A 26,876-nucleotide genomic window follows, 5' to 3' on the forward strand; every position below is an offset into this window, starting at 1 on the left:
GGAAGGGATCTCAACACGCGTGCATTGTATGGCACTGATTTGTGCGGAAGGGATCTCAACACGCGTGCATTGTATGGCACTGATTTGTGCATTTGATGCTTGCTATTCTGAGGAAGAAAGTAGGCATGGATTGTTCGGTGGTTTGAGGCCTTCCACACAGTAAGGCACGAGTTCTTGTATAAAAGTCTGTGTTTTTAAATGATGCTCATCAGGTTTAGACCCTGAAATTATTGTCTCAAGGCTGCTGCCAGCAATATTTTCACAAAAGAATTGCGACGTTCATGTAGCATCCTTAATTCAGAGTGTGACATGTATGCATGAATATAGCATGTGCAGTCTCTTGTCTCCTGAAATAGACGTTCCTTTAAACATAGTGAGGCAAAGCAGTGATAGGCAGTTAGGGTGATACATACACTATGGAAAGATACAGAATTTTATGTCAATTATTGAGAGAACAATTGAGACTTTTCTGCATCGAGAAGCATCTGCTGATACATCAGTCATCATCACCTTCACTGCAAAAGCCTGAGGTCTGGAGTACAGTGGATATTTTGCTTTTATTATTTAGATGACTTACATAAATCCACGCTAAAAGGAATTTTAGCTTAATTTGTGTGATGACTACAGCTGTACAGCACTGTGGCTTTTTCCAGTACTAGAACAGAAATAAAACTGAAAATAATTTGGAATGAATGTAGTATTTGATTGTGTTTTATGGATGAGGAACTCGCCAAAGTTTTTGTATGTGTGTGTTTAAAATGTCCAGGTTATAATAAAGAATTGCAAGTTATTTTCTAACTAAAGGTTGTAAGAAGCCTTAGGTGTTTGGATATAAAATTCCGATCAACAGCAGAAACATTGGAGGCATGTAACAGTGTGTTCTGTATTGCCTCGGGGATGCAGCATGCAAAATGCTCTATTCACTTTTAAAGCTATAGAGAACTTGTAAGAATTCCAGCTTGAATTGAGGGGAGTATTTTAATAGTGCACATTCAAGAGGTTCTTGGTGAGCCTCCAGGTTTAACATAATGCTTTACACTGTGTTGTCCAGCTGTTCCTGTGACATCCATAATGTACATGTCTTCTATTCATAGCTGCAGCTTGTTTATCCCCAATTATGAGAAGGCTGGTGATAAACACCCAGCGTGAGCAAAGGAAAAACGATTTCACAGCAATCTGCAATTCAAGATAACTTCTGTGAACAGAAGGTACCTTTTTGGTGATGTTGATAAATGTTGTGGTCCTGTAACACTGAGCCTATTTCTGCTTTGGAAAATGTTTTGAGATACAGGTGAGAAGTTTGTGGAGACAGGGATCCAAGAGAGCGACTTGCTTGTGCCTTAGCAGGAAGAGGCAGCTAATGCCATATCACAGTATGTCTCCGAATCACTTTCCCCAATGCCTCTGAAGTAATTTAGCAACTTACTAGTTGATGTTCACTTGGTTGATTTTTCTAGGAATACAGTAAATTTCCATAATGCTTACTTAACACCAGTGCCATCTGCTGTAGTGGGATAGCAGCATATTACAGGCAGTCTTGGCAGTGCTGAAAAATGCTTCAGAAATAACTGAAGGAAGGGATAACAAACAGCAGAGAGTGATATTCCATGAACAAATCCAGGAAGCTGAGCTAATTTGGAGGCTGTTTTTAAAAGAGAGGGTGGTGCAGCCTGCCTCTGCCAAAAACATTTTCCGTCATTTCGTGCTTGGAAACTGAGGGCCTGCTGAATTTCTGATGAAATACATTAAATCAACAAGTAAACGTTGTATTCAAGGGATGATGAAGGTGAAGGTGTGACAAAGCCAGTGCCAGGGCTGTGCTGTGATAGACAGCATGAAGAACAGACGTTCAGAAAGAGATCAGATGGAATGGAGGAAGGTTTAACATGGGCATGCATTTTCCCCTGCGTGCTGTGACTGAGGGAACATGCAGAGGGGAAGGGCACACATCTGTGATGTCTCAAATCCTGTGCTTCATCTCCTCTCAAGAAAATTGGGGTCTGGAAGATTCCTTCTCCTCTTAGTATGTTCTGATGGCCATTTCCAGTTTCCATGGGGAGTTGGAGGATCTGTCTACAGAGATCTGAGGACTCTATCATAGAATTATATCATAGAATCCTAGAATAGCCCGGGTTGGAAGAGACCTTAAGGATCATGAAGCTCCAACCCCCCTGCTGCATGCAGGGCCACCAACCTCCGCATTTCATACCAGCCCAGGCTGCCTGGGGCCCATCCAACCTGGCCTTCAACACCTCCAGGGATGGACGGGGCATCCACAGCCTCTCTGGGCAGCTGTTCCAGCACCTCACCACTCTCACAGCAAACAACTTCCCCCTGACATCCAACCAAAATCTTCCCTCCCTCAACTTCAAACCATTTCCCCTTGTCCTGCTGTTATCAACCCTTTCAATGAATTGATTCCCCTCCTGTTTGTAGGCTCCCTTTAGGTACTGAAAGGCTGCAATGAGGTCACCGCGCAACCTTCTTTTCTTCAGGCTGAACAAGCCCAGATCCCTCAGCCTCCTTGTATGCCCTTGATGTGGACTCAGCCCTCATTTTTTTGTCCCCATACTTTCAGATTTGGAAAGAGAGAAAGTCCTCTAGTTTAAGCCTCTGAAAACAAGGAGTGAGAAGGTAATGTTAGTAAATGGCTTGGTCAAGCAAACAGAAGGCATGCTGCCAGCTGGTAACCAGCTGCTGGTGGGTTAAGAGCACACCGCTGCAGAAACACCAGAAACCAGGGAGCAGTTGGGCATGGGAAAATGCCTTAAATTTTTATACTTTGAAAGCAATCACAGGAACTTGATAGAAAAAGGGCTAATCTTGTAGTACTGTAGACTCCATCCAGCTATTGCAATATCTTAGCATTAAATGAGGTGAAAGTCACACAAAGCATCTAAATATTTACTAGCACTCTGGAATCACATTCATTTCTTTTAAAAACAACCAACCAAACACTATTTCAGGCAAAATCTTACTTTCATGGTTGTCTGGTAATATTTATCATGTGCCATTTCATGCAGTACAATACAGGAAAGTGGCACAATGAGTACTGAATCTCAGGACACCGTTTTTGTTACCTCCATGGTGCCTGCTTATCTGATAGTACTTTCAACTGGTTTTAATTGGGTGTATGTGTTATTCACAGCATTTGTAGTATCAGGATGAAGAATTCTGCAGCATAGGAAGTTCCGCACAAACATGCACAAGAACTTCTTTACAGTGAGGTGACGGAGCACTGGAACAGGCTGCCCAGGGAGGTGGTGGAGTCTCCTTCTCTGGAGATGTTCAAGACCTGCCTGGACGCCTACCTGTGCGACCTGCTGTAGGGAATCTGCTTTGGCAGGGGGGTTGGACTTGATGATCTCTGGAGGTCCCTTCCAACCCCTGCAATTCTGTGATTCTGTGTAATTCTGTACTTTCTTTCCTTCTTTTATGTGTTTATAGCATTTTCTGCTGTTAGTTATTGTAGGAGCAATACATGTGGATGCACTGGGAGAAAACCAGTGTGAGATGTCAGCTATACCTCATACTTGGCAGTAAGATCTCTTTGCATTTTGTTTTTCTCCAAGATGACTGCTTAGGAAGAAAGGTGTATCCATTTCTAGTACAAAGCTTGCTCTTATCCACATTACTGAAATCATGGTTTTGTAGCTTTTACTTGTATGGAGTCAACCAGAATTTGAAGATCAAGTTTCGTTTGGCCTTTTAGAGCAAGAATTACAAACTATTTCTCCAATGGAATCCAGCAGTTCGTTTCATGTGTGCCTGTGATGTGCTGGGCTAACAAGAGGCAATAATTCAAATGGCATTCAGTCACCGGAGCGAGTAGCCATGACCGAACACAGATGCACACATGTGTATGTGCTGTGCGCAAGTGCAGCAAATACTGGTAAATAGAACTGTTCCTTTTGTTCTGTGCCTTATTTCAATGAGTTAGCTTTTCATTTCCTTCGTTGTCACTGAACTAGAACAAAAGCACAAGCTGTGCATCTGAGTAGAAGGTTCAAATTAATGTGCATTATCTCTGCAGAGCGTGCTCCAAGCCTGCGTTACTTAAAAAGAGAAATTTGGGCTTCAGAGCATATTTTATGGTGTCAGCAAAGTAAATATATTTTGTGACATTCCTGAAGTTTGTTGTGTATTCACAGCGTGTTACAGATGCCAAGCAAATGTTTTGCTGGAAGCAATCCAAAACATAAATAGAATTTTAATTCTCCTTTTGAGTCTGTAACCCCAATTACCCTCTACAGCTCTTTTGAAGGAGTATGCAATTGAACACATAATTATGAAACACTTTCAAATGATGAAACAATGTCAAATTAATTTCAGTGGAATAGCTAATCTCTCCTTAAAGAAAGGAAAATGCACTTATAAGACTGGAGCAGGTTAACTGGTTCTTGATGGCATGTCACATTAGTCTTCAGATTCCTCCAGCCTTAAGCATGTGCTCACACATTCTTCTTCACCTCGTGCTGAACTTTGGAGAATGTTATATCAATGTCTTCACTGCTTTCCCCTGCACGTTGCCTAAATCTAGGAGCAAAGGTAAGGACGCTCAGATGAATTGCTTGTGTGCTTCTTGAAGAGATTCATTTCTCTTACTTATGGAAATGATGTATAGGTGCTGCCTTGTAACCAGAGGAAGGTCTGTCGTGGTCTGGGTTGGATGCTGGTATGTAATGTAGCCTGCCTTCCTGTGAGGCTACTGTCTTCTAAGACAGGATTTAAGATGAGAGAGAAATCCCAAGGGAATCCCATACGGAAATGTTGTCCAGATACAGGATTAAACTGTATGACCTGACTCTTCTGTCTTCCCCCAGTGCGCTGGAGAGCTTTGTCAGTTGCCAAAATGTGTTTGCTGCTCCCTCCTTCAGCTCCCTTTGTTCCTGTCTCCTGGCAGGTTTGCTGGATGGACACAGATATATCTCCTCACTTGTAAGGGAGGACAGAAGCAGCCTTTCTACCACAGAGATCTCACTAAATAAAATCACTTTCAGAGGACTTGAAGGCCAGGCTGGATGTGGCTCTGGGCAGCCTGTCCCGTGGTTGGTGACCCTGCACATAGCAGGGCGGTTGAAACTAGATGATCATCGTGGTCCTTTCCAACCCAGGCCGTTCTGTGATTCTGTCAGTTTATGACCTTTACCACCATCTGTTTGTTGCTCCTGGTTCCCCATCTTCTTATCAGGCCTTTTTGGAAGCCAGCTTGTTTTGGAGAGCAGAGAGTCAAGCTGAGGGCTCCTGGAGGAGTGCTTCTGGCTGCTCAGGGTTGAGGAACTGTGAGCATCTCTCTCTAGAAGAGCTAGCTCCTGAGCTTAATGAGGTCTGTTAGAGTGCTCGAGGCCTGTCTGCGAGCTTAAAGGGTTCTTCAGTAACACCTGATGGAAGCAGGAAGATACTGTGCAGACACTCAGCTAGACAGATAAGCCTCTAGACAGGCTGTTATAGGAACTGCTAGTTCTTCAGGTCGCTGCAAGCTCTGCAGAGGAGCACATCCACATGCCTTCCTTCTGGGATCTCTGCCCCTGGGCTTCCTGTCTGAAAGCTGTGCAGTCTGCACACCCTCCTTTGTTTGCCCAGCAAAGCTTCTTCAGTTGAAAAACAGAATGGCTGCATGAGAAGCAACAGGGCATGATAAGCCCCGCACCATTCCTGTGCTCTGAGAGCAGCTCTTGTCTAGAATAGTGAATATTTTTCACTTTGGCTGTTATATGTCAAACAAGCACTTAGGTAATTATTGACACCTTTTGTGTTTGCAAGGACACTTCAGTATTGAGTTCTGCATATTAAGGTGGCTATTTCAAAATGCACTGTTAAAATGATGACCTTTGGTTTTAAAAAGTCATTATCTAAAGCTTATTTAATACGGGCTCTCTCCTTTTTCCTTTGTGGTGATTTGCATGTACTTCCATGTTTTCATTATAAAATTGCTGGAGGGATACTGCTAGCAATGATTTATATGTCTGGTACGCACTGGTATTTTTGGTTCTTCTGCTTCTAAAATAGATGGAGGAGTTTAAGCTGAATCTTATAAATCAGCGTGTTGTAAATGAAGGAGGATTTTAAATAAGAGACTGGAAAAAATGAGCTGAGATAGCCGAGTTGAACAGTTATTAAAAAGGAGGCAGTGTCAGAACAGTCTTTCTTGCACTAGGAGGAGGCATTTGGGTCTGTGGTTTGAGTCAGTGGTTGTGAGTTACTAAACCATGTGGGTAAGGCATCACACTGGAAATGTGAAGCATCTTGCTGCCAGTCCAGGATGTGGGTGCTGGATGCTTGCCTGAAGGCTGCCAGGGGCCACCTCTATTTCTCCCAGCTGCCACTGATGTTTGGCCATTACTCCTCAGGTGCAGGCAGCCCAACCTATGTGACATGGGACTGCCCTCGCCTGCAGCACTTGCTGCATCTGTTCCAAAATGTCACCTTGAGTTGGGAGTTGCCTCTTCTTTGGAGGCAAGGGGAGGGTTGCTCTCTGTGCTCAGGACTGGATGGGGTGCTGCTAAGGGCTGTGCTGTGTACCTTCAGTCCCTTTGGCCTTCTGGTTTTAGGGTGCTGGTGTGTCAGGCAGGGCCTCTGCTGTAACGTGCCTATTCTTTGGTAATCCAACAATTGCACATATTACTCTTAGCCATAAGCTAAGGTCTCTGTGATGGCTTGTGGTTGTGACTCTCACTTACAGATTGCATATTCTTATCCAACCCGCTCTGCTAGGAGCTCATTGCTGTTCATGTGTCATGGCTGCATGCAATGGGGCATTGGCCTCGAGTGGGTGTTTGGAATATAGCTGGGAGTGCCGTCCACTGAAAGAATGGCTGTAGGTGCTCTGGGATTGAGTGTCATGACTGAAACTCACAGGCAGACCTTTTTCTTGTTAAAACGAAGTGTGAGGAGCAAAATAACGACTGTATTTGAAATCTCTGTTATCACTTTTGGAAAAAGGGTTTCCTGTTGATGCTTTTTGGCTCAGGCCTGCTGCAATTGTGACCTCTAGTGGAAAAAGGCAGTCTGTCATCATGATGGCTGCACAGTAATTCATTCAGCGTTGCAATATTCAGTGTGTCTAATGTAGTAGCATTTCCGAGACTAATTAATGGTAACATCCCTTGAAGGCATTGCACTACCTACAGGAAAAAAATACAGTTTGTTCCCAGGAATGCCTCCAAAGTCTCTGCACATTTTTATAAAGTCTAATTTTGATAGGAGTGTAGTCACAACGCTTTTAGGAGGAGACTTGGAAAAATACTCCATTGCAGAAGCAGAAATTCCTTGCAGGCGGCTCCCTCCTCCAAAGTTCTGCTGTTGTCTCACAACGAATTACAGTGACAGTAATAAGTGATTGATAACAGCTCTCAGTTACTGGGAAAAGTCTTGCCAACTCGAATATTTATGACACTTTCCTGAAGGGCTGCTTGGTACAGTATTCTGCACTGCTGATGAGAAACAGCGTTGGCAGGTAGCGGAGAGCTGGAGAGGTGTCCTGTGACATGCAAAACACCTGGCTAATTGCTCAGCGAGATTCCAGAGCTCCAAAGAGCCTTCATCTTCCCCAGCCAGGAGTTTGAGAGCTGAGCCTTGGAACTTTAATGATGAGCTTTGAAGTGTAGCAGGGAAAAGAGAAGCGTTCCCTCGGGATTTATGGCATCTCGTTAAGATGCTATGTGGTGATAAGTAGCAGAGAGAAGAGATTTGTATACTGGCAATGATTGAAGTCTCTTTCTTCTTATTTTTCAGGGTATGAACATAATCTTTCACGTAGCCCTGGCTCTCTTGAAGGTAAGTCATTTATTCAACTGTATGGAGTGTTTGAATGTATTGTAATGAAGGGGTGATCATGGTGAGACTTCTGGGAGAGAGAGTAGAGGAAAAGTATGCGCTGAAGTAGAACTGTCTTCAAAACTACAGTTATGGTAGATTTGTTTTTTCCTTTTTAAACTAAACTTAATCATATTGTAAAGTTCCTGGTACAAGGAGTGCTGTCTTAGCACTTATGTGTCTCATATGAGACTATTTAGAAAACAGTGCTGATTCACCTCCCAGCATATTTATTTTATAGCTGGGTTCTTACATATAAATACTCGAGAAATGTGACGGAAAGTTATTTGGTGTCAAATGTATTTGTAATGCTGAGAGGAATGGAAGTTTTTTTATGGAATGAGTAGCTTCTATCTTTGGTTTAGACTCAGAGCTTACCTAAAGCAAAGAACCACACACAGGAAAAACCCACCTGTGGATGAACCATTGGTCCTTCTGATGCTAGTGAGACCGCTCAAAATGAACTTGTATCAACCTTCACAAGTTGGCTTTAGTGCACATCCAGCCCTTACATGGGCATATGATACAGAATTAGAAATTCCACCTTAGAATTCAAATGATTTGGTGCAAAGCTCAGGGTAGAGCAGTCTGCCAGTACTGACACAGCAGCCCCGTGATGTGGATGCAGACAGTCTCATTCACCTATTGCTGGTCCTCCTGTATATTTTTCCAGTTCTTCCTCATTTTCCTCAAAAAGACAAACAGCTCCCAGTTGAGCTCTTCACTAAAGAGCAATTTTCAGGATCTCAACTTCTGCAGCACACAGTCCTACAGCACAAATGCTCCACAGTAGGAATATATCTGTGTGCATCCATATCTGTCTGTCTGTCTATATGTGTTGGTGCTGCACTGCTTTCAGGGCACAGGCAATCACTTGGGGGAGAATAAGCTAAGTAGAGGAGTACAGGTAAGTATAAGACAGCAGGTAGCTTTATGGGATATACTTGGGATATGTCCCAAGTAACTTGTGTTGTACTCACACAGTCAGCATTAAGTGGGGTGTCATTTTCAATGTGAGTATACGTATTAAATGAACCAGCCTATAAGCAGAAAAGTTGGTTGATGTATGTTTCCAGGGAAGTGCTCCCACACAGGAATCTAAATTTGTACGTTCAAGAAAAAGAAAGGTGGGGTTGAGAGGAGCGTGCACTCTTTTCTGTCTGTTTTGTAACTTGTTTGCAACCATAGAGGTGCTTCTGTTTTCTGCTTTTTATAGCCCACATGGTTAAAGGGCAGCTTAGCAGGTGATGACATGAGAGATAGTGAAGAGGTAAGACCAAGCCTCCAAGTGGCAGCCAGTTGGGATCAGAACCTGGAGACAGGGAGAGGTACCAGTGTATGGATCTTCAGCTGAGGAAAAGGAAAAGGAGGAGTGCTTGTGTTCAGCTGAAAATGGCTGGCAAGGCTTTCAGGAAATTAGAATTCAGTTCCACGTAGTTCTGTGGTCTGGCTTGGAGACCATGAGTATACACCCAGCGGTCTGTTTTCCTTGTGTTTCCTGCTGCTGCTGTTGGAGACAGTTGAACTGAGGTTAGCAACGGAACAACTCTTCAGGAAACATGATAAGGCTTGGAATGGTGAATAGGAATTTTGTAATGCCAGAAAATTACCCCAGTTTCTTTTAACAGAAAATACTCAGTTCTTTCCTTGTATATATATATTCCACAACACACTGTATTTCCAATTGATCATTTCTCTTTGGCCTTTCCAGGAGAGGAGAATTCAAGGAAGTGTGTTGTCAGTTTTGTTGTGACTATTTTATGATCTGAAGAGTTTGCAAGCTGATTTTAATTCTGCACATAGCAGATCTAATACTTACACAGGGTGCTGTATCTGCTGCTTGCTCCATCAGTCACAGGCTCTTAGTGGAAAGGGAGGCATTATCCCCCATAGATGTTGCTATACCACAGCCAGTACCAGCTACAAAGAAGACACAGAAAGTAGGATCAGTTTCTAAATCAGAAACACTCACATCAGAGCATATTTCCGTAGTGGTACCATCACAGGGCTGGTGATTGTATGTCATCAAATTAGCATTTTATGATTGGATTGCAAGCGTGGGTTGCTGTTCTTTTATGAAGGAAAACTTGGAGACCTGAAATATTTTTTTCCTATTCAGATGTGTTCATAACCTCTTACAGTCGTTAGAGGTGATATGTTTTAGTCCACAGGTTGTTGTAAATGGCAAAAAGTGAACATGAATTCTGCAGAGAAAGAGCTCTGAAAGCTGTGAGGTTGTAAGGCTGTGCCTGTTGCTGGTTCTGAAGTGAATGGAAGCAATTCATAGAATCGTAGCATGGCCTGGGGGTTGAAAATAAACACAACGATCATCTAGATCCAACCTCCTGTTATGTGTGGGATTGCCAACCCCAGAGCAGGCGGCCCAGAGCCACATCCAGCCCGGCCTTGCATGCCTGCAGGGATGGGGCATCCTCAACCTCCTTGGGCAACCTGTTCCAGTGCGTCACTACCCTATGTGAAATGCTTACTCCTAATATCTAACCTAAACCTCCCCTGTCTGAGTTTAAAACCGTTCCCCCTTGTCCTATCACTGTCCACCCTCATAATTCCTAGGTTTTGTTCTGTCTTAAAACATTTGTTTTATTGTTTTCTCATCATCTACCTCATGGATTTAGTTTGGAGGAGGAAATCATGCGACAGTGGAATATGAGTCTTCATTCTGTAAATGCCATTTTTCTTGCATTTTTGTGAAGTGTGTGCCCCTCAGTCCCCCATTAAATAGCAACAGAAAGCTTTTCTCTTGAGCTCCCCCCGTCTCACTGCAGTTTCTCACTATTCCAGCCAGCTTCTCATGCTTAAGGTGAGTGACTACTGGTTAGGAAGCAGCAGTGCTGCTTCTGTGACCAGTGACCCGTGATATCTCAGTGCTGTGCTCTTCAGAAAATGAACATGTGTTTGAGGCACGAGGGCTGTCCTTTCCCTTTCCTCCTCCCACCTTCTGAGTATGCAACAGTGTGGATTAAAGCTCTTTAGCAGTGGAGGCCGCCCTTTGTGGCAGGGCATTAGTCTGATTTATCGACTGCAAAACAGCTTTCATTTGCTGTAGCATCCCAGTGTTCTGCTTTCCAATACGTGCTGCTTATCAGCACGCTGTCGGCCTCTCCATCCAGCTGGTGGCAGCATTTTACAGCTTGGCATTAATCACTGGGTTACATCATGTTGAGACTGCACCTGAATTAACATTCACTGAGCTGCGCTGGTGGCGCAGACATTACTCGCTTTTCTTCTTCTGAGCATCAGATAACAACAAAGCACTGAGGTGGGAGAAGAACCCAGTGCTGAAAGAGGCAGCTGAGAAAAGCGTGGTTCAGACAGCTCTGCAAGCAACGTTGCATTGATATTTTCACTTAAAATCCTTGGTAGGGCTGTTAGAGGAAAACGAACCATTCCAGTTCCAGCATATTTTCAGATCTTATTTATCATCGGCTGGTTAGTTTCTATGTTGGAAAATAGCCTGGAGAAAAGAAGACTGAGAGTGGATTGTATAAATGCCAATCAATATCTGAAGGGCAGGAGTCAAGAAGATGGGGCCTTTTCAGTGGTGCCCTGCAGCAGACAAGGGGCTGTGGGCACAAACTGCAACATGGGAAGTTCCATACAAACATGAGAAGCTCTTTACTGTGAGGGTGGCAGAGCACTGGAACAGGCTGCCCAGAGGGGTTCTGGAGTCTCCTTCTGTGGAGATATTCAGGACCCAACTGGATGCTTTCTGTGCCACCTACTGCAGGGAGCTGCTTTAGCAGAGATTCACTTCAGTACCCTATTATCTACAAGTCAGTACTTAAGTATATTGTTTGTTACACTCAGCCAAAGGTACAGCATTTCTAATGGCTGCTCTGAGTTCTTAAACTGCTTTTCATTGCACATATCAAATAATAACTGTGTATAATACAAACACAACAGTTTTGTGGTTCCTCATTGTTTCTGCTTCCATCTTTCCATCTCAACGTTGTTTGTTCCAGTATGTGCCCTACATAAAAGAGAGCACCAGCTACAGAGACAGCGACAGCAGATGATGCTATCAATTTAGTAGTTGATACTGATACTCCCTATATTAAAAAGAAGATAAAAAGTCAAATTTGTTCTAGCTTAGGAGAATTATTTGATTTTTTTTTTTTTTTTTAGTTATCCTATATGTGGACTGAAAAGGACCTTCTGGGCCAAAGAATTGCTTCTGTGTTCTACTTGCACCATTGTGTGACATGACATCCATGTTATAGCTGGTAGCAGCAGCAGTGTGCTGGTGGAACTCTGTTTTTCCTGTTGCAGTCTGATCTTCTTCCTGTGTTTTTTACACTCCTCTGCTCTTACATCAACATTGTCCTCTTTTCTTAGATTGTCCCATAGGGGGACACACTTATCACCTTGAACTGCGTATAGATACCAGTCATATTCTTTAATGCACAGCCCAATAGTCTTGGTATTCTTGAACTTTTGAGCATCTTAGTGGTAGCTTTGTGCATCTGCTCAGATCTGATTTGGCTGTTTGAATGTGCTGTGTTTTCTGTATTGACCTTGTGTTGACACTGCACTGTCACATATAGGCATCCTTCTACATACAGAAATTTATTTTTCTGATAACTGTGAGTATTGTATTGTTCTCTAATTTTTTATGGAATAATACTCACGACTAACCTTAACGATCCACCCATAGTTTTTCACTACTTTAGATATGGACCTCTACAAAGGCAAACATTTTGATGCTTTTTTTTCCTGTACTTTAGCATTTCACTTCTTAATGAGCATTTTAAGGATTGTAAATTTTCTTGTTTTGCTTCCAAAGCATTGAGAATAGACATTTCACCTAACCTGTCTTGGGTTTTGTCCATCGTTTACCTCCTAAATTACCACTTGTGCCAACACAGAACTTCAAAACGACATCTGAGATTTTGCTCAGCATTAAAGATATATCTTTATATCTTTATATATATATATAAATAAATAAATAAATATAAAAATATATATATATATATCCTCGTGAGAAGTGGATGTAGCAGAGATTGACAGAGCAGTGATTGATTCTCACAGGCCTCGGATTCTGTTGCTTATGGATGAGCTATACCTCATTCTTCTGTACCTCATTCTTCAGGGAGCTCTGCGGTTTGCAGTGTAAGCCAAAATGGCCATTGTCACATCCCTTAAGATGAAGCTGCCTTTATCCCCCAGCACACATCCACTGCTGATATTACCCCTTGCTCTCTCTCATTAGAGTTTAAAAAGTGGGGCTGAAGGGGGTTTTGTACCTCCTTACTTTCTCCAGGCCGCTCACGATTTTACAGGTTTGCTGTATCCCTCATCAGTCATCTATTTTACAGGCTTGATCATTTGAATCTATTTTTTTATCTCCTCACCTGGAAGCTTCTGATGAGCCTCATTTCCTCATTATATACTTCTTGGTCTCTGTTATTTCCTTTTTGAGGTCAGAGTACCAGACTAGTGCATAATGTTGAAGATGTTATGGAGTTGTATTGCAGAATAATGGCATCCTTAGTTTAAATTACCTTGACTTTCCTATTAATTCCTACCATTTGACTTATTTTGTTGACGTCAGCTGTGCTATTTTCATTGAACCGTCCATGGTAATGCCAAGATTCATTCTGAGTGGCAGTTGTCAGCTGTCACTTATATGTAAAAATGATAGATTTTTTTTCCCATTTGCTGCAATTTACTCTTATGTACACTGAATTTTCATTTACTGTACTATTGCACAGTCACTCAGACTCTTACAGTCCTTCTTCAGTTCTTTACTGTAAGCCCTGAATAATTCAGTAGCATTTGCCAACATTGTCACCTTGTGACTCATCCTCTTTTCTAAGCCATCTAAGAACAGGTTAACCAGCACAGACCCTGGCACAGGGTTGGAATCTGCTCTGAGAAGTAATTGCTTTGTCGTGTTCTCTCTGATCATGTTAAGAGATGTAAACTTCAGTAAATGCAGATTATTCTGTTGCAACTAGACCTGAAAAACAGGCACGACAAAGTAATTTCTGATAAGGTAAGAGGTGAAGCACTCATTGCGGGCACGATGCATTTCATATGGCTTTTCAGATGTGTTCTGCTGCAGGGTTTGTCCTATCCTTTTGCAGAGAAGAACTTGAAAGAGAGCTTTCTTTTTTGTTCTTCGAGCTTTAGATTCTATTTAGCTTTTCAAAGCCAGTTATTTTTCCACTGCGATGTTGAAGACGATCCAGTTCCTTTTTTTTTATGGATAGTTGACATGTAAAAGAGAGATGCTATCATACATAGGCATTGATCAGTTAGCAGCTGATGTAGCAATTACGGAAATGTCCAGTTTATCTCAGCACTGACCTTTCAGTAGCATGCCCCATTATCATAAAAAATTGATATTCTTGTGGACACAAAGCACGGGATGGGAGGTAAGGCCAGCAGGACTCCTGCAGAAGGGCAGGGATAGAAGGAGGGCACAGGGCTGGGAGAATGTGTGGGCAGGGAGAGGGTGCAGAAAGGGAGAGAGAAATCCTCGCCACATACATAGGGCTGTAATTTTAAAATGATGGGAGCTGGGCAAGTCACTGCTTTTTACAGCAAATTGTCATGTCTTCTTAAATACGCAGGGGAGAATGCTGTTAAAACCAACACGTTTGTGTTTGGGCACTGGGCGCTCCTGGCAACATATTAAGGCAGAGCTGCAATAACCATGTTGGCACATAGTTTTTCTCTGTAGAAAACATTGCAAGAAGCACAAAGCTCCTGCTTCAACCATCTTGAAAGGATAAATAGAAACCCATCATTCTCCTTGGAGTCTCATGAGCCTTCTCTATGTATTTTCTCTGTGTCTACATCTCTGTATACGTAGCTCAGATTCCATACTGTTTGCTTTGCATAAGGACCATTTTTCCACGAGACAATTCGTCAGAGTTCAGTGGGCCTCTGCTGCCTGTGTCTGAGCTGACCTAATGGCAGCATTGCCACGTGAGCAGGTATTTCATGGCCAGAAAAAGAATGTAACCATACTTCAAAAAACAGATAGTCTCCAACTGGGAAGTCAAAGCTCAAGTAATGTGTGCTTACCCTAAGGCATTCTTCTTAGTGTGCCAGTTACTGTCATCTGGGCTGTTTCCAGGTTTTATGTTGGCTTCAGCCAGGACTTTCTGAAGAACCCAGGGCAGCAAGCTAACGGCAGGGCTGAGAGCAGTGCCAAAGGCATGGATGAGAGCAGCGAGGTCTGCATGAAGGACAGACCACAATTCTGCATCAGACAAATAGAAGGAAGATGCAGCGTTCAGTTAGGATGTAGAAAGATCTGAGAATGGAACGGAGTATAAAAAGTTTCAAACTGCAGATCTAATGACGAGTCGCTGTTATGCTCTGTAATAAACAATGAGTGATGGATTTTAGCTGGCAGTTCAGGTTTTTTAGGAAGCCTTGAAACTTCTCAGGGTTTCTAAAACCTGTTTTTTAAAGAAGAAATCCAGGGCTGATGGAAAAACTGTAATGATGGCAGTAGACCACATCCCTTGGGATGATTGTCCTGTAGTTAATTTTCCTTCCTCCTAAAAGTGCGAACCTTATTTCTAACCTGAATTCATCTGGTTTTAGCCTCTAACTACTGGATCCTATTATAACTTTCTAGAATTAAAGACTTTTAATAATCACTTCATTCCATTATTCATAAGTCCGAATCTTACCCATAGTGAACCAAATCTTGTTAAGTTTGATTTTTGCAAGGAGAAATGAGAGGCTTTTCACATGGCCAGTGCTCTGCATGCTCTGCCCACAGGTTGCGCCTGGTCCCCAGTGACTCTGCCTCTTCTGGTCGCTTCTGTCTCTTCTTTGTTTCCCAAAGCACACCATATAATGCTCTCATCTCTTCCTTTTTAATGTTTTGAGTCATGTTTTCAGTCTCTGATTGAGGATAGAACCTTGATGCTTCCTGAATATCATGCTTACCACTGTGTGTTTCAACAAGGTGTAAACACTTGTCTGATTTTTTTTCGGATTTTTTCAAGCTACCTTCCTTTCTTTAAACCCTTTCACCCTGCAGAGATGGTTTAGTGAGAATTCAACCAATGATGAATAACCAGTCAGTTATGGTGCTGACTTACATACATAGTACTAAACAAGAAGATAAGCTGGAGTCTTTGGAACTGCACACTGAAGGAGTTTGGGAGGCATAGGGGAGTCCCCATCACAATGTTACTGTAATCTTAAACCAGAATGAAACGTGTTGGTGCTCATAGAATCATGTAGGTTGGAGAAGACCCCTAAGGTCATTTAGGACAGCCATCACCACTGTGTCCTGCAGTGCCACGTAGCTTCTCTTCAGCATCACCACAGTAGATGCCTGAGCTCAGCCAGGCTGAAGTATGGTCGTCATCACCATCGCAGCTGTCATCTGCTCCTCTGGGGGGATCTGCATCTCCAAAGCCATGCTTCACAGCCTGAGAGAGCTTCTATCTGAGACAGCCTCTATCAAACAGCTTGCTCAGTACTGCATGAGGTTTGCAAGTGCGTTAGTTGGCTTCAGTCCCGCGTTGTTGTGAGCTGCCATCTCTGACTTACTGCTTCCCTCTGTTCCACCTGCTTCATGTGTCACCGTGAGCCAGGCTGAACAGAGTGGGTGGGGCAGTTTTTGGTATTTAAGTCCTTTTCTTCATCCTTTTACATCCTTTTCATCATTCTTTACTTCCTTTCATCCAAGACAATTTACTTGTATTTGAGAGTTCAGTTTGGGTGGTGTATCAAACTGAATTAAATGAATTTATTTCTCTCATTTTCTCTGTTGTTTGCTGAGTTTACGTATGCTTGTCCAATGTGAATTAAAATGAATTTTCCTATTTTAGTTACACATGACCATGTTTCTTATTTCAATTCAGCAACCCCAAGCTACTGATTTTTACTTTGTGTCACTATTTTACCTAAATGTGATGTTTCAGAATGTGATAAACACATGATTTTTATATCTAAATATGCAGTGCAGAATCGTTTCAGTTACTGTGGTTTAGGTGTCTAGAGCTCATTGTGGTATGTTATGATTTTATTTCTTTCCGATGGGGTGCCGCTCTGTGATGAAAACATGCATTGTTCTGTTACAGAGCCCATTTTATAGCTAGGCAGCGCAGAGGGGCAGCAGCAGCAAAGCACTGTGCCTGAATGCAGGCCTACGAGTGCAGTGATGTGCTGCCTTGTCCCCAGGCAGATGGCCGGAGCTCCTGGGGAGGTGCAGGACCACGGATTTGTGACATCATTGCTTTCTTGACAAATGTGCAGTTAATTTCTAGTCGATTCAGAGCATATGCTGACATCATCCCCTCCCTGCCTGTCTTCTCTAGATTTAGAAATGCCTCTGGAGAAGGCAGGGCTGGAAGTGATTGCTGCTTATTTCATTCAGCGCTGCACAGGCTGTGCAAAGCTGGCTGCATCTGCAGCATCTGCCCTTCCCTCGCCAGCAGCCCCTTGTGGTGTCCTTTCCCCTCCCCAGTCCAGCAGGAACGATGGTTCCAGCCCTACCTGCCCATCTCTGTAGTGCACTTTGTGCCTGCGTTGTCCAGCAGCACGTCAGCCAGCAGCCCCTGTGCTGCCTGGCAGTCTCCTTTCTCCCTACCCACCGAGGATGCCGTTCATGTACGTGAGCCTGGGATCCAGCAGCAGAGCCTGTCACAGTGGGATTGATGGGAGGTGGAGGGGAGGGGAGCCCATCCGTCCCGCCGCTCACTATTGGCTTCTTATTACGGCATTCTCCCCCGAGACGCACACTGCATGCTCATTCCCCCTCCCAGCCCCCTCCTCCCCATCCCTTCATTGCCAATGCACAGCAAGAGGCAGCAGCAGCCGCCGCCACGCTTGTCACCAGCCCGAGCTTGCAATGAGCTCATCCTTTTCTCTTTGCAGCTCCAGGACTGCCCCGGCTTTATTGCTCTTATCGCTGCTGCTGTCTGCTCGCACACACAGCCTTAGACACGCTGAGCCCTGAGAGCTCTCCCTCTCCTTTCTTGCATCAGAGCTCTCCCGCACTCGATTTCTGCCATTTTCCTGCCTTTTGGGTACATTTTAGATCCATGTTTTCTTTGGTTTGTTTTTCACATCCTCTCCGGACTCAGCCTGAGCAAACACAGCGGATGATATTTTTCCTCGATTCTTAGCAAAGATGCTTTTCTTGCTCTGAGCTGTAGACGCCCATCTGAGCCGGTTTCCGAGAGCCGGGGCTGGCTCACCTCACCTCTCATTGCACTTCTGGAAATTGGGGTTAGAAGCCTGTTCTTCTCACTCTGGATACTTACTACTTGCTGCTGATGGAAGAAGGGGTACCTTGCAAAACTCCGGCTGCCAAGCTCACCCCGCCTGTCAAAAAGTCCCAGGACATGCATGACGAGAGGAGCAAGCTGGTGAATGAGTATGCATGTCGGGTGCTGGAACTTCTGGGGATGGGGCATCGCCTGTTTGTGCCTCGGCTGCTTGCGGTGAGATCACGTTTTCTTCAAATTAAGTCATTGTGAATTTGCCATCTTCCCTCCCAAACCTGCTTCCCCTGGGATTCTTTATACTGGATGGAGGTGGGAGACCTCGCTTATTTGTTTTTTCTCTCTTGGCTTCTCTCAGTCCACCTCCTGAGTGGTGACTCTTCCCTATGCCCTATGATACCTGCAGTCACAACCAGGGCTCTTCCCATAAAACATGTCCTAAAGCGGTGAATGCTTTTGTTCTCAGTTCTGTAATGGTTCAAAATAACCGTGCTCTGTCTGCTCCCGGGTGCTGCTGGAAAGTGCTTTAATTTGCAGCAGCTCAAATTTGATTCTTGGAGCATCAGAGGTTTGTTTTAAGCATTTTAGGCAATGATAACAATTCAAGATGTGGTGTATTGTAGTTTTCTGCTGTTTCTGTGTTTAGTTTTGGTGAGGGAATTTAAGTATAAAGTTTAAAATGCTTGTGTGGAACAATCTGGGAGATAAATTGTTAAAGCTGTTTTTATATGCCATAGCAAATGATGTCTGTCTGTGAGATGGCCCGAAATTGGTGTGGCACCTTACGGCACAGAGAAGTGCACTTTCATCATCACTGCTGCTGCACAAAACACACCCAAAGCCACACAACAGCAGAGGATGCGGAGTTGGTCCCTGCCTTGGGTGTGCTCTGGCTGCTGCCCTGGGGTTGGGTGGCACGGCACACCAAAATGCTATTTGGGAGTCATGTCTGGGAAGAAGCAGCTGCTGCTGCCCCATGCCTCATTTCCACGCCCTGCATAGCCCCATATTGCGCTGTGGTTGAGTGACCTGTCGTGCATTTTCATCGTGCTGCTGAGCCATTGCTGCGTGTTCTGCGGTACCCTTGGATGAGAGGTGCTGTTCTTGGTGGTGTAAGATGCTCAGCATTTGGATAATGAAAAATAATCAAAAGAAAGAAAGGTGATTACTTGCACCTTGCAAGCGTTGTGAAGTGACAGATGCAATATTCACAAACTCACAGATTGCTAGTGAAGTGAAGGGCAGTCTGGGTATGCCTGCAGTCACTTGTAGAACTGGGTGTAGTGCTGGCTGTAATGCATGGCTGAAGGTGCTGTGTGTGAGCACTGTGCCTGCACAGCTCCTAGTGCTCCTCAGCACTCCCCTACCCCAATCTGTAGCCTCAGTGCTGCTGATCTCCTGGGAGAAGGCTGCCAGGTTGTTCTGAATTGGTCTGTGATGAGACAGAGCCACTAGGCTTTTTCACTTGATTCATCAGGCTTTGGAGCTGAGCCTCCAGGTGGGGAATACCAGGAAATTGGTGGACTTAGTCACCTGGGCAATGAGCTTTGCTGAATGACGTGGTTATTAAAAAATGGAGGATAAAAAGGACAAAGCGATGCTAATGATGCCTGTTCTCTTAAAGAGGCTTGATTGACATTCATCCGTATTTTAGATGGCAGATGGAACATTACCTTCTGTCGTCTGGATCAGCAATCACCAGTGGCATTGGAGCAGAGGTGCAGCACTGTGTGTACGCAGTGGGAAGCATGAGCCCATTGCAGGGTGCCAGCCCATTGCCTACAAAGCCAGGCCTTCTGGAAACTTTCACCTATCCACTCATGTTTTGGGTCTTACAGAGATAACAGGTGTTAATGAAAAACGTTATTTGTGACAGCATAGCTTTCACATCCTAGAAGGGGATAGAAGTGATGCCAATGGAAGGAGCCCATTGATGGTTCGTATTGGCAGTGCGTGCCAGGTCTCTTGAGCCAGGACACGTGCCCAGAGCTGGGTTCCAGGTCTGCACTGCCTGGTGCTCCTCAGCAGCTCCGTGTCCTCCTCTTGGGGTCGTCTGACAGATCTCAAGTCTGGAGCACTGCTTGCAGCAAAACAGAACAACATACAACAATGAGAAGGAGCAGTCAGAGTAGAAGGAGCTCCCGTGCCTTCACAGTGCATTGCGCATTCTTCAAGAGCTTAAAACCACATTTGGGTATGTTAAAGATTAAAGATTATGGTCTGAAAGAGTAGTGTAGGGCCACTTGAAAGCATTTTGGATTTATTGGTAGCACATATAATAGTGGAGTAGAGTATAGCTGGGTTCTCCTCTGCCTTCCACTGGCTCTCTTCTTCCTGACTGATGCCCATTAGATTGTACAACAGGTTTATGCTCCCTGGCATTCTGTGGAAATTCTAAACAGATATACTACATATGCTTAATTCTATAGAAATTACAGTGGAATTTTTCAATCTGTTTGTATAAAAAAGGAAGAATTAAATCAAGGATATGCAGCGTGGTTGATTGGAAATTCCTTCTGCTCTCTGAGCTCCCAGCTGGGATCAGGGGATTTAGTTGGTACAGTCAGTGAGGAATGAGACTGCAAAATTAATAATTGAAGAAAAGAAAAAAACCAAGCCTCTGTCTTAATCACATTTCCCTCTATATTTTGAGAGGTAATAATAATAATAAAATAAACACACCATTACTTAAGTCGGTCACAAAGAAGAGCTCAGATTTTCTGCTCTTCTTTTTCAAACATCTGCACATTCCCAGCACTTCATCTGTAGACTTGAATGCTTCCTTAACTACTTCTGCAAAAGGGCTTGTCCTTCATTTCAGCCGTTCCATATAAGGCCGTTTTGTGAATATACTGAAATATGTGGGAAGGACACTTGAGGAGACACTGAACCAACACCTGCAAGGCAAGCGGAGACTTCAGAAGTGCATTGTTCTCAGCGAGTCTCCTCTTCTGCCTGTCTCCTTAACACGTATTTTAAACACAAATATGATTATTTAAGAATTACATCTCGAATATTAAGAAATGCCCTGGAGTCCCCAGGTGCACAGCAATGCCATGTACCTGCCAAACTGGAATTAGCGGCTCATTAGGCTTACAGATGGCAGAGGGAAAGAAGTTGTTGGTGAGATCTGTGAGCTGAGTGGTATGAACCAGCACATTTACAGAGCCCTGCCAGTCACACAGCTGCCAGAGGGGACTGGAATGTCTTTGTGATTTATTGATTAAGATCACAAAATGTGAATCATTGAATAGCAACAACACTGTGTACTTTTTTGTGCTACATATGCATCCATCCATCCGTCCCCCTTTCTAAATACACGTACATATGTACTTCTATACGCACACTGGTTTTTGTTGTTTCCTGTTTTTAATTAGAACCTGAAAAGATTTGTTTGCATGATGTACACAAATATATGTATATATACACAAAATAGCCCACTTAAAATTGATCTTAAAAGGTTGCTTCGATTTCTTGTCATTTTAATAGTGAAACTCATGGCTTTCTGACCAACTGACTATTTTGATGAAGTAAAAACACACAGCAAGGTTCAGAGAGCTGAACATCTGGGCTCCACCACTCATGCTACCAAAATATGCAGTATGATGGGTTATCATTTTTCAATTTCAGTAGTTCCCATTGCCATGGCTCACTCTATTTTTTACAGATTTTAATTGGCCAAAGGCTTCTCAGACCTCAACATTCTCCATAACTACAATGTTGTGAAAGTAATTGGTTTGAGGGCTGTTGCAAAGTCATTGTAGCAGTGATACAAAGGGAACCGGGGGAGAACTACCTCCAAGTATGAATTTTTACACATCTTTGTTGTTCTGACATATTTGCCTCTGTCTTTTTTGACATTTGTTTATTTTAGTGAAGTGCTGTAGACATAAAGGGTAGGTGCCTCTTCTTCTCTTGGAGGTTTGGTGGGATAATTTAGGTACTGATCTTTAACGTTTAAGTTCTCCATTATGAGAGTGGTGAGGTACTGGAACAGCTGCCCAGAGAGGCTGTGGATGCCCCATCCATCCCTGGAGGTGTTCAAGGCCAGGTTGGATGGGGCCCTGGGCAGCCTGGGCTGGTATGAAATGTGGAGGTTGGTGCCCTGCATGTGGCAGGGCAGTTGGAGATTCATCATCCATGAATCATGAGTCCCTTCCAACCCAGGCCATCCTATGATTCTGTTTTTAAAGAAAAAGAAATTCAAGAGCCCAAAATACATGATGTTAATTTTCAGAAAGCTAAGCCAAAATACACATTTCAGATAGAATCATACCAGGCACTCCGGGAAAAATGTTTGCTTGAAATGAGGGCACTCAGCACCTACTAAAATGGTGAAACTCCGACAAGAAGTGTGCTCTGTGTTTGTTTAGTGCTAGGAGCAACTGTCCAGGAGCTGTGATTGAAAACAGCCTCCCACTGTGTCGGAAGCAAGGCAGTCAGCCTGGCTGGCAGTTCTGCAGTGTGAAATCAATAACAGCAGCAAAATGGGGTTTAGAGGCTGCTCCTGTGCCCCTGCAGGCTGCTCAGAGCTATGGCTAGGCCAGCAGGGGCTGCAGGGGTGCGGGGACAAGAACACAGCAGGAGTCTCATCTCCACAGAGGGCAGATCTGCAGTGGAATAGGAAGAGCTTTTTGGTCCATATAGTGATCACAGCTGTCAGCATCGCAGAGAGGAGGGTGATTGTTTTCAAGTAAGCTGGTTATCCAACATTTACTGCTTTTTTTCCTGGGACAGGCTGCCTGCAGAGTGCCTGGGGGTGTTGGAGAATCATGGAGATGTGGCACTGAGGGATGTAGGCAGCAGGCACATTGGGCTGGGGTTGGACTTGAGGATCTTAGAGGTCTTTCCCAGCCTTAACAGCTCTATGATGTACCAGCACTGCCCAGCTAACACTGTCCAGAGCTCTGTCATGGCACTGTGATGCTGTGCCTTGTAGCTGCTTTGTCACAGCTCTGTGGGTGCGCAACAGGAGCTCATCTGCAGTGGGGCATAGTGCACATCACTCTAGCAAACCTGGTCCAGAAGGAAAACTGCCTTCAGAAGAGGAAGCGGATGCCTTGGCCAGAATTGTGTTCACGAGTGGGTCTGATTCATTGGATACCTCAACAGCAGCTTGCTGTCAACACGGCATCGGTCTTGCCTCGGCCAAGCAGCCCTCCTGCCAAATTGCTGTGGGCAGAAGCGGATGTGCTTGTTTGTAAAGCTGAGCAGTGCTCATCAGCATCCTGACGGCAGCCCTTCTTGTGCGCCTGCAGGGATGACCCAGCAGCTTTCTGGCTGCCAAGGAAGGGAGGATCCAACAGATCTTGAGGGAACTCTGAGCAGTTTGAAGACAAAGTTTAAAAAAATGAATCCTGCGGTTGCAGGGAAACAGATCCTCCAAAGCTACTTCAGCTACACTTAGCATTTTCTCACTCTTGCCCTGTGATTAATGTAGCAGAAGCTATAGTAAGTGCTCAGCAGGGCGTGAAGTATAATAATCTTTGGGAATATGTGGAGTCATAGATAACCATGCACAGTGCAGGTTTCATCCTCATGTGGTGCCGAGTTCACATCCAGCACTTTGCCTTTACAGGGGGCTGTGTTGCCCCACACGTGTCAGTGGTGGCACTGGGGCGTACAGCCTGACTCACCCTGCTGTACATTGCCACACTTTTCTTTATTCTTTCTGCTTTGAAAAGAATTCCCATTTTGAGGTGACGTCCTGGCTGCATTCTCTGGATGTCAGATCTCTGTGAGCCTTTTAAGGGAGCTGTCTGTAGGCTTCTGCTTAGCTGCAAGATCGCGTCCTGTAGTTCTTGCAGCTCCAAAAATGAATTAATTTGTTCCTGAGTAATGAATCATATTACCTCCTCAGCAGCAGAATGGGATTAGTGAAGAATGTTTCACATTTCTGACCTGTTAGGCTTGATACCACAGCAAGAAGTACAGTCTTATGACAGATACAGAAATAAACATGGGAAGCGTTCTCTGGCATGGTGTTCTTTGAGAAATGGTGCCACAGACTTCTGCACACTGACTTGCTGGTGCCTCCTATGAGTCATATGCATTTCTGCTTCTGCTGTTAATGTCTGTAACCATATGTATCCATATATACATTGTCTTTTTAGAGCAGCATGATAAAAGCCAGCGCTGTTACAGAGAGAAGCTCTCTAAAAAATATTACAGATTCCCTTGTTTCTTTTTGTTGTTTTTTACTTGCTGAGCTGCAGCTTGACAGGCTTTGCCAGAATCCCTTTCTTACCCTGCAGGTACAGAAGGACTGCATACATTCGTGTGTGCCAGAGGCTGCACCTCTCTGCATGGCATTTTTCTCGGCTAGGTTTTAAGGTCTGGTTTGTTTTACGAGATAGGAATTAAAGAGTTGATTGCAAAGGTGATGTCTTTTGAGCCAGTGTGAATATCAGTGATTTGGAATACATTCAGTAAATGACAAATCTGGTGAAACAGCACGACTTCATGTTCTCAGTGTTTATAGAGTAGTTCTCTGTGTTCGGTTACAGACCTCCAAAGAAGACCTTCTACAAGCTGATTTTGAAGGAGCTTTAAAATTCTTCAGGGTTCAGTTGCCCAAGAGGTACAGAGCTGAGGAGAACGCCAGGAGGCTGATGGAACAAGCCTGCAACATCAAGGTAAGGCCGTCTGTATTTCTGCTCATGGCAAAAGTAAGGTGCAGTGCTAAGAAAGTACAGCGCTGAGCTTTTCCCTCTTTGCTTTGCAACAAGCTTTGTTATTAAAATACTAAACTCGTGATCAGAACTCTCTAATTCATTGACTGATATATAAGCAGTGGTAGCAGCAGCACAATGGATCAAATATCTGATAATCACATAGTCACGGGTCATAATTATTTGTTTTGTCCTGATGCTATTGATTTGCAAAATGCTGCTGTGTGATACAGTTGTATTGGAGTAGAAACTGAAATTCTGTTTGCTTACCAAGCTTACCGAGATGGAAAATCTTTTTATCCAAGGCTGTGCTGCCAAAAAGGAAGCTTGGAGAACACCTGGATTGCTGGCGTTGGGCTTGGAATGAGTGATAGCAAACCGGAGGAGCCTGACTCCATTTTGTTGGTGGAAATTAATTAAAAAGGGCTACAGACATTCATAAAACCATCATTTGAAAGGCTGAGCATTTCTTCTGGGATTTTTATGTTGTTGGAATATGTCTGGCAGTGGATGGTCTTTAATATCTGGTCTGTTGGTGTGGCCCTGCGGTGGGCTGGCACTGTATGATGGGACAGAAGGCTCTGCCCACTCTCAGCTGTTCCTCATATCTCTCCATGTATTTATTCATTTGCTTTTGTGCTGCTTCATTTCATCGTTTATTAAGTAAGAGCTCTTTCCATTCTGGTTAAAACATTGATCTTGTCAAAGAGCAGGGCTTGCCAGACTAATGATGATTCCAGCCAGAAAGAGATGATCTGTGCAAAGCTTTTATGAAAATTGGATTTGAGATTTGAGCTCTGCTGCTGAAAGAGTTCCTGGGAGTAAAAGATAGTTGGATATTTCATGTGTAGTTTTTTGCTCTGCTCTTGGCAATGAGTAACTGAAGGACATAACAAGCACAGTAAATTTATCTTTTTGCTCTTAGTAACTGGTCAGTTGTGCATCCCTACTGAGACATTCTGTGCTGCCTTGGCTGTGCTAGCTCCATGTCTCATGTCACATTGAAACATGGGGGTTGGACTGACTTCACATTCACAGCTGCTATTTATTTGGATCAATTTTTCTCACTTTTGCCAACAAAATGTCTCTAGAGAGCCAAGTCTGAATGAAGGAAAGGTAAACTCTGACTGCAGGTGGCACAGTACCTATTTGATGGGTGGTGAAAAATCAGCTGATAAGGGACAAGGTAATTGAGAGTAATTAGTGCGAGTTTATGGAGGGGAAATCACACTGATAGCTTCTGTGATGAGATAGCTGGTGTAGGGGATGAGAGCAGTAAAACTTCTCCATGACATCATCACAGACAAACTGCTGAAGCGTGGACTGGGTGTGTGGACAGAGGGTGGGTTGGAATGTGGCTGAGCTGCCAAGCATCAGTGGCTGTGACTGGCAGCTGGACCCAGGGGTTGCTTTGCTGGTAGCCTGCAGATGGAACAGGAGCATCCTCAGCAAGTTGCAGGTGGTTTGAGGTTGTTTAATTTTCTCAGACTTGAACGGTAATCAGTCACGGTAATGGTTTGATCCAGAGGTTGTGGACTCTCCATCGGGGGAGCCACTGACAACACAAGTGGCCCTGAGCAGCCAGCTGTCCTTCACCCTGCTGTGTTGGACAAGGTCCCTTACAAGGTCCAAAATTCTGTAATTAGATACCATAATTGTGGTATAGATGTACAAACAGGAGCTGATAATTACAGAACTTGACGTGGTCAAATAGGAAATTATGGTCTTGATAATTATCGTCAGAAGAGGTCCCATGGAATGCAGAGGTTGTGTGAAGGGTATTTTTCTGTCTTGTTGAATGCAGCGAAACCTGTTCTGTTTAAAAAAACTATCAACAAACAGACCTCCTACCATGTACTTTCTACTGAATAAATTGAGCACCATGTGTCTGTCACTGCTTCTCACTTGTGTGTTAGTATTTGTAGACCAAACACCAGATGTTTTTAGGGTAAGTATCACGCAGTAAGTGCCAGAGATTTGTTTCAGGACTGTAAACTAATGGCTGAGGCATAACAACTTGAGAACAAAATCATGGTGCAGCCAAGCTTCATGCTCTTGATCTATCTTCTCCAATGTATCATGGTCTTTTTTGCATTACCATGAAACAGGACGTTACCCAAGTAATAATGTATCTCTTGGTGCTTTTTTTTCCCCATGTATTTTGCCC

The 26,876-nt window shown here is 43.9% G+C and overlaps 1 protein-coding gene across 4 annotated transcripts in view; it reads left to right on the plus strand.

Moving 5' to 3' along the window:
• RABGAP1L (RAB GTPase activating protein 1 like) overlaps positions 1 to 26,876 on the plus strand; it is a 204,856-nt gene that overhangs the window by 124,577 nt on the left and 53,403 nt on the right. For 3 of the 4 annotated variants that reach the window (XM_042874140.1, XM_042874141.1, XM_042874142.1), the window contains exons 18-19: positions 7,735 to 7,776; positions 24,545 to 24,673. In XM_042874140.1, coding sequence (XP_042730074.1) covers positions 7,735 to 7,776; positions 24,545 to 24,673 — 171 coding nt within the window. Of the gene's footprint in view, positions 1 to 7,734; positions 7,777 to 18,074; positions 18,258 to 24,544; positions 24,674 to 26,876 lie in introns of those variants that run through there. The other variant, XM_042874144.1, reaches the window with a different exon arrangement.

This window comes from Lagopus leucura, unplaced genomic scaffold, assembly GCF_019238085.1.
Source record: "Lagopus leucura isolate 7727_CA_CO unplaced genomic scaffold, USGS_WTPT01 Super-Scaffold_100009, whole genome shotgun sequence".
Taxonomy (NCBI): domain Eukaryota; kingdom Metazoa; phylum Chordata; class Aves; order Galliformes; family Phasianidae; genus Lagopus; species Lagopus leucura.